The sequence below is a fragment of the Excalfactoria chinensis genome, chromosome 1, assembly GCF_039878825.1.
Source record: "Excalfactoria chinensis isolate bCotChi1 chromosome 1, bCotChi1.hap2, whole genome shotgun sequence".
Taxonomy (NCBI): Eukaryota; Metazoa; Chordata; class Aves; order Galliformes; family Phasianidae; genus Excalfactoria; species Excalfactoria chinensis.
Genome location: NC_092825.1, coordinates 5,106,389 through 5,119,171, shown reverse-complemented (window position 1 = coordinate 5,119,171; position 12,783 = coordinate 5,106,389). Strand labels below are relative to the sequence as shown.

The following is a 12,783-nucleotide window of genomic DNA, read 5'->3' as shown; positions in this document are numbered from 1 at the left end:
CTTAAAAAAAAAATAAATCATGAAGCCCTTATGATTAATTGTCCCAAGCAAAAAAAAATAAACCCCACTGACAACCATCTACCTGTTCTCTCGGAAATAAAGATTACAGGTACACTGAAAGAGATTCATTTACTTAAGATGCAAACTATTTAAAGGCTTTAAACAGCTTCAGAAACTCCATGAGGCTGATGACAATTCATTTCATTTTAGGCACAGGCTGCTGTCCAAGTAACGACTCCAGATTTTTTGAAGAGCTTTCTAACAGTTTCTTTTCCTAATGCATAATGTCCGTGAACATTTTTCCAGATGCAAAACAAAATGTGTTAACTGTTGGGATCCTAAACTATGGCTGTCAAAATAGATAGATAATTCATGAAATGTCATATGAATAATTTGTTAGATTTTGGGATACGAATAGAAATCATCCAGGTAAATTATTCTGCCTGACCTTAAAAATTCTAACATATGCTAATAGCTGGAATATAAAAATGGAAAGTAGCATAGGCTCCCACTTTGAGATCTGATTTATCATTTTTATTGCATTTTCATTACCTAAACAAAATTAGAAGCAGTATCTTCAAAACAGCAGTTAAAGTTGATATGATCGGGCATAAAATCATGCAAGGGCACATTTGGCAACTATGCATTCGCCAGATTGACAGCAGTATTGTAAGCTTTCAGAATCAATAAGTTTTCTCTTCACAGTTAAAGGAGAGGTTGGTACCAATAAATCTCCAACTTAATGCCATGGACATTGTTGTAAGATGCAAACCTCCCCCTCCCTGCACTATTAGCAGCGGATCTCAGATGAAACAACCTTCACAAATTAGGCAATAAACTTCATATTACACTGCATACACTGAAAGATTAAGGGAAATGAAAAAGGGGCTGAGAAAAGGATAGAAAAAACACAACAAAAACACCCCATCGCCAGACATACATTAAGCTAGTTTGACAGCACCATTGTTCAGCTGTCCCATTGTCAGACCAAAAGATGTATTCAATGCTATGATGTCTGCTAGCAAATAAACAAAAGACTACATTTTTCAAAGCGGGGTGCCAATTCCAGCATAATTCCGTGTGTGTGTGTCTGTGTGTGTGTGTGTGTGTGTCTGTGTTTCTGTGTGTGTCTCAGAAAAGAGAACTCGGTGCTGGCCCCCCGCTAAACCTGGGAGCATAAAGAATATATGCATAACCTCACATGCAGAAGTATTTACGTATTTTTTAAACATCTTCAAGTGGAGAGAATGAGGTGGAGCATTAATAACTATTTACATAGGGTAAGTGAAAATTAAAGTGTTATTTAGGGCACTAGCTCTAATATGGAGTCTCCGTGAGCTTTTTCCATGCTTATTCCATGCCCAGTGCATAATAATGAAGCAGAAAGAAATATTGCAAAGGAGGTGATAAAAGAAATACCAGCTTTCATTTAAGGGGAAAAAAAAAACAAACAAAAGCAAACCAAGAAAAAAAAACACCCAAAGATACATAAATATTATATTTTCCCTCCTTGCCCTCTCCGTACATTGGTCGTCATACATGAAATGTGAGGTTCTAACTCATGGAAATGCTCCCTGCACGCAGCAATGCCTGTCTTTTCCTTTAAATAGGGAAACTACTTAATACCCAGCACGGTTATAGTTGCAGCGGGCCCAGGCAACTCGAAAGCACGCGTTAAAACAAAGGAGACAACATACCTTAAAAGCAGCTCCTCATTTCTCATAGTAACAGCGGATTTGGGACAGCGCATGCTTTCTGCACCGATATTCTCAACAAAAGCCAGTTCAGAAGTGCGCTCAAACATCAATGCCACAGTAGCTACTCACTAATGGCTACTCTTTCTCTCTTTCTCTCTCTAGGCAGACGCTGAGTGGTGGAGCAAAGGGGCCCCTGCAGATTCACTAAGCAGAAATAATCCTCTCTGACAAGTTATGTTGTCTGGGCATATTTTACATTAATGCACTGTGCTGCCTATAGGGGTCTTGTTTGCGTTCACTCTAGCCTAGCTGGTGTTAGCTCTCTTAATTACTATAAAAAAAAATAATTAGTGACAACCCCAACCCCCACCCCACTTCCTCGCCTCCCCTGAAAAATAATAATAATAATAATAAAAAATAGCGGAAAGAAAAGGAAGAAAAATATATGGGTGAAGGAAGGGAGGATTTCCCCCCCTGGAAGGATGCATGCTTGATATGGATCTTTTGTTTGCCCTGTGAACTCAGTGAATACAGTGGCAAACAGATGCTGCAGTTTGCCAGGCTTGTGCACTTGAAGGGAATTGGGTTAGAGGCTCTTTTGGGGGCTTTGGTGTCGCAGCTGGAGCTCTTGCTCCCTGCCTCCTTCCCTTCCCTTCCCTGTTCAAGGCTGAGTGGCTTTATGGGACCTGCCAGCTCGCATCAGAGAGACTGGGGAGTATTCATGCAGGCACCTGGGGATCTTCTGTAAGTTTTCCCTTTATCTATGCAATTTTAACCCCTCCAAAACACAAATCCTTTACGCTGCTTTAAGAAGTAACAGTTTGCTTGAACCCAGCCCCATGTGCTTGGTTTGGCAGAGTTCTGGCAGACAGGAAGGGGGTTGCATTATTCAATGATTTACTCACTTCCGATGTATGAAAGGAACTATAGCGTGACACTGATTTCAAGGAAACAGCCTTTTGGGCCCTAATTGGGAGATCTGCCATGTGATTTAGAAATTGGTTGTGGGCTTCTCAGTTTGCCAGGGCAGTCAAAGAGAGGTTTATATTCACATCTTGGTTTCAGCTTCTGGCACTGCTTGGTGAATCTTTAAACCATGCAAGAAGGGTTGTGTTTTTTTTCTTTTTCTTTTTCTTTTTTCTTTTTTTTCTTTTCTTTTTTTTTTTTTTTTTTTTTTTTTTTTTTTTTTTTTTTTTTTCTTTCTGTGTCTGTGTTTCTGTTTGCTTTGAATCCACATCAGATACTTGAGTTGGTGCTTATTTAATAGACAGAAAATGTCAACAAGACCTTGATGCTTTTTTCAGCCAAAGGCTCTTCTGCACCACTGAGGCAGTAAAATGCATCTTAACAACGTTTCTCATTTTCTCTGAGGTCTTGTTCACATTGGCAAATGAACACAGTCTCCAAAAATTAAAGCTACTCAAAAAGACCAGCAGGAGTCAAAGATACTAAGCTTGAAATAGATTTGGACATGAAAACTTGAATACAAACTTTCACAGACTTTCAGCTGTATCTATGGTTGGCCTAACCATTCTCCCTTCCTAAGACATTAGTGTCTTAAAATGTCTTACTGTGATATCCTGATGTGGTGTTACTGCTTCTATCTGCTGAACAGAACTTGGCATTTAGAGGCTTGATCTTTCTGGTAAACTTTACTCTGGGAATGGAGGCAAAGAGGGAGAAATCACTGGTGTAAATATACTGGTAGCAACTTCTTGCTGTCCAGATAACAGCTATAAATGTCTATTAAGGTCATAAATTTTTTTTATTTTTTTATTTTATTTTTTTTTTTGCAGCATCCTTTTGTTCTATGCTTCTCATTTAGCACTGCGAGACCCTGGGATTAATTTCTGTCATTTTGGTATAATATTTGTCAAATGACCAAAAGACAAGTGACAAAAACAGAGCTAGGTATAACTACTTTTAATGACGTACAAATGGATGAGGACAGTAGTTTAGGAATATCGTGAAGGACTGCAAGTCAAGAGAAGGCAGGTTTCAGTTTGCTTCACTTTTCATCAGCAAAACATGTCCAGGATTTTAGTTCCTCTTGTAACAAGAAGAAAATGACTTATCATTTCAATGATTAGCAATTCCAACCCATGCCATGTTCAAATGTCATGCTCCAAGGTCAACTGAGACAACATTGCTTGTACTTCATACTAAAAATATCTGAACAGTCCTGGAATACAGCCAGGAAAATACTAAACCAGCATGACAAATTCCATACCTCCTTCCCCAAATGCTAAATCCATTTCTACCATTTTCAAGCATGGCCACCAGCATTCCAGATTTCTCCTCCTTCAGCATTTACCTCCAAATGACTTTCGCCCAGCATAACTCACCACGATGCCCAGGCTGCTTCCGACCAGCTTCACACTCATGAGACTGATGTAAAAGAGGAAGCAAACACTAGAGAATGCTCAAGAATATACAGCTGAATGGGAAGTGTCAAACGGTCTGATAAACTGCTACAGTTTTCCAAAAATATGGCAAGTATCGGCATCTTAAGGCACTACCGGCTGCAGGGACAAAGATTGCTTTTCAGGCTGAAGTAGAATGGCTTCCACAGAACCCTTTGGTGGGGAATCAATGGGCTTCTGTTGGGCAGCTCTGCACAGTTGCAAGTTCTCCATCGTTTCTGTACTTAGAAAGAAGGCAAAGCAGCAGCAATAGGAAATAAAGTGAAGTATTAAGGAAGGACTTATCTATGGCCAAAGGAATAAATAAAGGAAAAGAAAATAAAACCCACAAAGCGGCAACACAGGCAGACAAAAAGAACCTACGTTTTCTATCACACATAATGAAATGTCTGACAGAGCAACATCTGCAGAGGGATCACAGCTGCTGAGGATGAGAGGGAATATGAGTATTATTTTTCAATTGTAAGATATACTAAGCAGGAGTGCCTTTAAAATAATATGGCTTAAGGGAAGATTAAACCAGATGCACGGGGCTATCTGGCTTCTTTCAAGATGAAAGTCCAGCTGTGGAGTTTAAATACAACATTTAACAATAAAATTGATTGTAGATTTGTAGCTGATACATATATTTTGCAGAATGTTATACATGAATTACGTACAGTGGTGGGCCTTAGAAGTTGAATAGTTTTGTTGCCCCATGGTTAAGGTAAACCCAAGACTACTACATATGGTCTATAAGTTTGTTCAACTAATTGTGTGGCATTGCAAAACCTTGAAAGAGCACAGGAATAAAAATCATTTACAGTGGGGAAAATAGTTAAAACTTCTGTAGCAAATAGTAGCCACATGAGTGATTTATATCAATTAAAAATCCATCTTCTGCACTCTGCTTCTAATTTAGACTATTCTTTGACCATTCTGTAAAGTGTTCAGAAGTCCAAAATGCAATAGTTCTTTGCTACACTAAGTGAGCAATAGTTCTAGCCAAGCAATGAACTACATTTCATGACAGAAAAATGGTGGACAACAGCCTGAAAATTATGAATGCAATAATTAGAGTAATAGAAAGCCTTGATTCATTTTCTCATTTTACCACATGTCTCTGTATCAAATCTTTTGCAAGTCAATTAACCTCTTACTCACATCTCCATCTTTACAATGGAAAAACCCAATGAACTGCATAAAGCACTGTGACAATAAATACACAGAACATTAACACCTATTTAAAACAGTGTGTTATTGAGAGTCACGCAAATATTTAAAATGTGTCTTCTCCCCACAGGAGGAGTCTATGAAAAAAGTCTGTGAAAAGCTGTTTTTGATAGTTAAATCCCACCTTTGACACTGAGCAATTAGTCAAGTGAGTCATATGGGGTTTTTCTATGGTTGGTGCAGGTAGCTTAACTGTACTAAAGAGAATTACCATGTCTATCCATTGATTCCCATGGGATTAGATGCCTAACTCTTAGATACACACATGGGGCAAGATGAAGCCCACCTATATGCTGAAAGCTGAGGTGAGAAATCCCATGTTTCTGTTTCAGCATCACCAGGCAGGACCCAAGGACCTGTGCTGCAACCACCCTGATACCCTGAGCACATCTGGCACATGTGCATGCAACTTTCCTTCAGGGTATCTACAGCATTCAAGCTGGAGCTAAGGATTTGACTTCTGGGACGTTGGGGTTTGAAGACCTATATGCTACAGCCAGGTGCAATTTGAAGCAGAAAGGAAATCTGCCTCAGCTTCAGAAGTGGAGTGTGTGGGATCATTCCAATGTGCAGTCAGTTCATTTAGACATTTCCTCCTAAAATCTAACAAAATGAGCAACTCATCACCTGCAGTTCTTAGTTTATTAGAAATGGCTGAACACAAGACCTACTGTTTCTAGAACCAGAGCACTCCAAAAACTTTGCTAGAGAATGTGAATAGAAAGAAGTGGGCTTTAACTTTGTCGGCCATGTCACATTAAGCCTCCCCTCTGCTCTTCTTGAGGTTTTTGCATGTTTTTTATTTTTTTTTATCTAGAACAAGTTATCATGTGTTTATCTCAGTTTTCTTCTTCTGGTTATTTATTATTTATTCATTTTGTTGTTGTTTCTATTGTCTTATCCTAGACAGCTGTACAGGGAGATAAAGTTTGGTCCAAGAGGAATCTACCATTTATTAGGAGATCAACAACCAAGTGGATCTACTACACCTGCTAGTTGTAGTCTGTGTGTACACACAGATGGGTAAGCTTCTGCTATAGGACAGAACAAAAGATACAGAGGCATCATTTCTCACTACTATGTATCTTAATACAATGTCACAATTAAACATATTGATCAATTTTAGGGGCAGCTGTATGCATACACATCATGCTGTCTTTTGGACAGATACTAACTGTATGCATTGCATGCGTTAATCATGCCCACGGTATCTGGAGGTGTCATCTCTCTGCACAGGAAAAGGAAAATTATTTTCAAGCTCCTGCAGTAAAGATGCAGCAAATCATAGTCAGTTTTTATTATTATTATTATTGTTGTTTTAGGTATGCAATAAAAGCAGTCTAACATTTGCCAGCATCCTCTTTTGTCTGCTTTGGCAGATCTTTCAGACGATATGCCTAGCTTTCCTATTTGAGTCATGGGGGTAGCAATTACTTACAGACCTACAAAATGCAGGTCAGTCTGAATGATGCAAGAGGTCTTTTCTAGCCTTACTTTTTCTACCTGGCAGCATCCAGGGAGCATCATGAAAATAAAATATCACAGACAGAAAACACGGAAGTTCAAAATGTTGTATAAATGCTGAAGATTAATATTTGGGCAGCAGGGAAATAAAAAGTTTCCTATTAAAAGCAGAAGCAAGACTAGTATTCACTGCCTCTCTCTGTTTGAAAAGGTGTGTGTTGCCTCCCCCTAGCATTCAACAGCGCTGACTCAGAGCATCTCAGCATCTGGAAGACAGGGGCACAGAAGGAACAAAATCCTCTATTTACTTAAACGATCCGCTCTGGTGCTTCCGCCACCCTTGACAAAGGAGGGACAGAAATTGCAGCTTGTGCAAATCACAGAGTCAAACACATAAACGCAAATCAGTGTGGTTTTTTTATGACAATACATCACTTGAAACAACTTACAACTGGCCAGGTTGTGATTGCAGACATGGCTACTCTACAAAGCAAATAATTTATTTGGAAAGCTCTACATGTCATAAGAACATCTGGCCGGCAACTAAAGGGAAGGAGGAGAAAGCTGTTCAAAAGAGCAAAGAGAAACAGAGAAGGCAACAGAGCAGCAGATCTGAGAGAAAGAGAGAGAAAAGACGGCAGAGAGAATGAACACAGATGCTTACAGAATCATTTATTTTCTGCTTAAATTTAACATTTATTTGAGATATAAGTAGAACCTGCTTTGTCTAAACAGGAATCTATCTTTATTTCAGACTTGTAGCAATGCCAAGATCATCACTTTTAGATGTGACATGTGGAAAATCAAAGACCTTGTATTCTTACGAGCAAAAGCTAAAGAAAGTGAACTTCCACAGTATATACAGATGTATAAGCTGTCTATGTGCACATACATGAAGGAATGAGAACGGTGTTAATGATTACAGATAAGAATTTAATGGCTATTCATCCTCTTAAATTACACCTAGAAATAAAGCCACATTTAACAATTCTATTGTGCCTATTTTAAAATGACCTTATGGTGCTTTGTGTGGAGGGAGCGTTTCACACATCCATAAAATATACCTAGCACTGAGGATGACCATGGGTATTTAAAAACAAGGTATCTGGAGAGAGTTCAACATAAACTGATGCATAAATGAAAATGAAGTAGAGGTTTAATTTATTGGATCTGGTGTCTAGATGTGTGGACACATCTACCAAGAGAACCTTTAGCAATGAATGTGATGTGAGAAATCGATCTTACTCCTACACTGTCCGACATGAAATGTAAGCTTATTGTGTCAACTCATCATTCAACAAGTTGGCTGTAAAAGTAGCATTGTCCTGTATGCAAGGGAAATTAGATCACAGTAGTGATCTTTCGTTGCAAATAGTGGTTGAGAATATTTGACCCAACAATATTGTGCTAGACTTTGAAGGAAGGAGTATTTACAAATTCCATATTTCTTTCTACATACTCCCAGAAGGGAAGAAAATAATAGATTGATTTCTATTTGATTGCCATAAAAATGAAACTAATAGCTACAATGTATTTTCCATTACTTTATAAATGAATTAGCATGAACACTTGTTTCAGCAGCTTTTACCCTCCATAATTAATTTTACTGCATGATAAAAAAAAATCATGTTGCTTCTTTCATTCTTCAAATTCTCTATCTATTATTTTATATACAGAAGACGGTCTTCTCCTTTTCACTTCTATTTTCTTCAAAAGTCCATTAGCACTGATTAAAAAGAAAGAGTTGGAATAAGAATCTTCAGTTAGGTTTACTATAGAGTACATCTTTTGATCTTTGTCATGTCATCCAACTCTTGACAATTTTGTGCAAGATGCTCAAAAATAGTGATTTTTAGTGATTGTGGTTTCTAGATTCACAGTCATAAAGTCTGTGCTTCAGAATTAGAATGTTAGTTTGTGAGGAGGAAGAAATAATCAGATGCTGAGATAGTACCCTGAATATGGAGGCATTTGAAACTCGGATGTAAAACCTGGCCAAACTGTGGTTCTAGTCTAAATGATTCCTTTAAAACATCAGAGTGTAAGATTCTGAAGAGAAAGATATCAAGTTTGAAGTTGTTTTATTAGCTTGACATAAAAGTTTATAATGAAGTACCTATTTTTTAGTAGTGAACTACCTAACCAGGAAAAACACTGCTAAAAGCCAAAATTGCTACATTAATGGAGACAGTGTAAGAGGCAGCATATATCCACTTGCAAACAGCTCTTTCCCGTGGAAGGTAAACTGCATCTGCCAGCTTGAATGCTTCAGTGGAAGATGTATGTTTATCCTAAGCAACAGAGGGAGGAAAGTACAAGCTAAACCAAGTAATCTGATGAAGATATGATCCCAACTCACAAACATGTACAAATTGGATCCTTATTCTGAATCCCAAGGTGACCACACTTTGCATGACCAAACTCTTCATACAGCTGATTTCTTCAGATGTACTCTGGCCTGATTAATCGTACTAAACTTTGGGCACTTAAAGGAAAAGCCCAAGAGTGTACTCACCTCTGGCTCCCTTTATAGTCTACAGAATAAGCCAGATTTCTCCCCTAGTATTTCCTGTTGCTCTCACCAAAGAGCTCTTTTTGACTACACAAGAAGTATAGCTGACTACTGTCAACCTTAGCATGTCCTTCCATAACTGGATGAGAAGTCTCCAAGTCTGTCTTGTTCACAAATCCTTCCTCAAGCATATTTGAGCAACAGGTTCAGGCGTGGCAATCATGTTCTATTTCAGATAGTGCTGTGCTACACTATGTACACTTCTTTCTAACACTGATCGCTGCCTTTGGGACAGCCATCTTGGACTGTCTGGCACAAAGCATGGTCAGTGCTCACAGTCTTGTGAGATCCCATCCACATTCAGCTGCACGCAGTTCTTCAGTGCTAGCAAAACCTTCAGCAAAACCTGCACTCTGATCTTTACAAGTGCCAAGAAATCTGTTAAAGCACTTACATATTGCAACATTAAATGCTTGGTAAATCTCCACATCATTTTGCACTTTTGGTGTTCTCAAATCCACATCATTTATGTCTTCTACAAGGCCAGATCCTACAAAATTTGCTGAGTGCACTTAACTCTAAATTAGCACCCTGTAAAAGAAGTTCCTCCCTTCTTCTCACATGCTGTTATATGTAAAATCTCCACCCAAAGTTAATTTCTTGCTGACCTTGTGCTGATTAATGCAAATTAAATTACATGCTAATTGCCCCAAATGGTTTGCGTGCAGCCCAGAAATCAGATCTTTTTGCTGGTGGTAAAACACATTTGTGATTTTTACACAACGGCTGTATTAAGTTATTGTTAGTCTTGCAGCATCTTCAAAAATCAGTTTTTTTTCTTTTTCTTTTTCTTTTTTTTTTTTTGTAGTACTTTTTGGAAAGCAAGAAAAAGAAAAACAACAAACACAAAAACCTAAAATAAACTAAAAAAGCATTATTAAGTTCTGATCCTGTCTTGCAGAAACCTCACTTCGACCTCGTGGGAGGAATTTTATGGCTCGTTCGGAGCTCAAGCTCCAAGATGCATTTTACAAAACCCTGAGCCAGTTTTGTTAAACCCGTCACTCCCTAATCCCCTTGTGCTTGTCAGCAGAGTACACAGGCACTTGATTTTGGACGTCTGACTTGATAAGGAGTGGGGGAAGTAGGGAGGGAAACAAGGATCGCTATTTTAGATAGATCTTACAATATTCTTGCAATTCAAGAGAACAAGGAATTATTTCAAACTGTGATACCAGGCAGAGAAGCTCTTAGAAAGTGGCAGTGTATTGTGTTCCAGGGTATCAGTGTCGTTTTGGCACTGAAATTGAATCCTGGTCATCAGACCTGATGTGTGACGGTTTGCTGAGGCTCTGCTTGGCAATTGGCATGGGGATCAAATGCAACAGTAGGTAATGCTCAGCTCCTCAGCCATCCCTGGAGTGGCTGATGTTTACAGTACAAATGCATTTTGTATTTGTGTCCAGCAGTGGGGATAAAATTTGATTTATGTCACGAGGAAACAGGAGAAAAAGAATAAACAAGGTGCTGTTCTTCAAAAGCACAGTAGTTTCTTCTTCACAGGCTCTAGTGAAGTTGTGTTCCCCTCCATACTTTGTCCCAAAGTGGTCAAATAAGATTATGCCCATTTTATAGAAGAATTTGTGACAAAGAGAAATGAATTGCTCAGAATTATGCATGCAGCAGATGCAGAGCTGAAAACAGATTTTACTGAGAGAAGAGCAATGCACTCATTTTGTACTCCTGACTGAGCACTCAGATCTGGAATATTTGTGTCTGTTCTGTCCTATTCATGGCCAATAAATGCTCAGACCAAAAACACACGAGCTACCAACTCCACATGCTACCAGCCACACAAAATGTCCTTACCTCAGAAACCAAACATGAGATTTGGGAGCAAACAGCCACAGTACAAATGGCTATAAACATCAGATCATACAAAGGACAAGAATGTTGAAGTCTCCTACCTAGTCATCCTACTGATCAAATAGGATGAACTGATAAATAGATGACATATATAGATAAGGTAATCCTAAAATGACCTGATTCCTAAGATGATTTGTAATAGCCTTTTTCATTATCATTCTGCTACTAATTAATGCTGTTTCTCCCTTCTTTCTGTTATACCTGTGTCCCCGTTTGAACTGGTTTTGGTACCATGCCCCTTTTCTTAGATATTCTTGACTTTGACTTCTACTACAAGCTAAGACTGCCAAAATCCAGGCCACCCACACTACATAATCATGGCAGCACAATTCACTCAGCTTTAAACACGAGTTCAAAGTCTATCTTTAGGAAGCTTAATAACAGATACCTGAGTACACAAATCTCTTCAGTTCCAAGACGGATGTGAGACCACCATCAGTGTGAGCTTTGCTCTACAACTTTGACCCTAAGGGGCTTGTGTCATTGAGTAACACAAGTATGGGCCAACAGATCAATACCTGGCTCCGAGCTTGGTGTGCCCGGCAGGGGTTTGGGTTTTTTGACCTTGGGTTCCACCGGTCAAAAGGGATCTTAAGGAGAGAATTGGGTAGGTTCATCCAGAGGGCTTTAAACTAGTTATGAAGGGGGGTGGGGCAGTAGCTGGGGTCACCAAAATGGAAACTGCATGCAATGTCCCTGTGCTTGCAGGAGAGGGGTATGCTTCTAAACCCCTAAGGTCTTGGCCCTTGGTGAAGGAGGAGGATGACTTGCCTCCTTGTAGGAAAAACACGAGGGCTGGTGTTAAGCTGGTGGCTGTGGAAACGCCTAATAGTAGTCACAAGGCTATTAGGGCTGCTGCTGATCGCAAGGAGGCCAAGCTCAGGTGCCTTTATGCTAATGCACGCAGCATGGGTAATAAACAAGAGGAGCTGGAGGCCATTGTTTGTTCAGAAAATTTTGATATAGTTGCCGTCACTGAAACATGGTGGAATGACTCCCACACATGGAGTGCAGTGATTGAGGGCTACCAACTTTTTAAAAAAAATAGGCTAGGTAGGAAAGGTGGTGGTGTAGCTCTCTATGTTAAAAAAGATTGTGAATGCGTGGAAATCAATAATGATGATGACAGGGTTGAAAGCTTATGGATCAGAATAAAAACCAAGGCCAACAATACCGATGTTATTGTGGGAGTTTGCTACAGGCCACCTACCCAGGATGATGAGGTGGATGAGATGCTTTATAGGCAATTGGGGGAGGTCTCAAGGTCACTCCCCCTCATTCTGGTGGGGGATTTCAACTTCCCAGACATCTGCTGGGATTACAATACAGCAGACAGGGAACAGTCTCGGAGGTTCCTAGAGTGTGTGGGAGATAACTTCCTGACACAGTTGGTGAAGGAGCCGACGAGGGGAAACAAAACTCTGGACCTGCTGTTTGTTAACAGAGATGGTCTGGTGAGGGATGTAAAGGTTGGAGGCCGTCTGGGACAAAGTGATCATGAAATGCTAGATTTCTCGATCCTTGTCGAACCGCGGAGGGGAGTCAGCAG

At 39.5% G+C, this 12,783-nt stretch overlaps 1 protein-coding gene across 11 annotated transcripts in view; it reads right to left on the bottom strand.

Moving 5' to 3' along the window:
* CELF2 (CUGBP Elav-like family member 2) overlaps nt 1-12,783 on the bottom strand; it is a 545,978-nt gene that overhangs the window by 242,533 nt on the left and 290,662 nt on the right. For 2 of the 11 annotated variants that reach the window (XM_072354403.1, XM_072354411.1), the window contains exon 1: nt 1,698-1,935. The exons of 6 other annotated variants lie outside the window; for them this stretch is intronic. In XM_072354403.1, the coding sequence (XP_072210504.1) occupies nt 1,698-1,804 (107 nt within the window). In that variant the 5' untranslated portion in view covers nt 1,805-1,935. Of the gene's footprint in view, nt 1-1,697; nt 1,995-12,783 lie in introns of those variants that run through there. 3 more of the 11 variants (XM_072354419.1, XM_072354392.1, XM_072354536.1) reach the window with 3 other exon arrangements.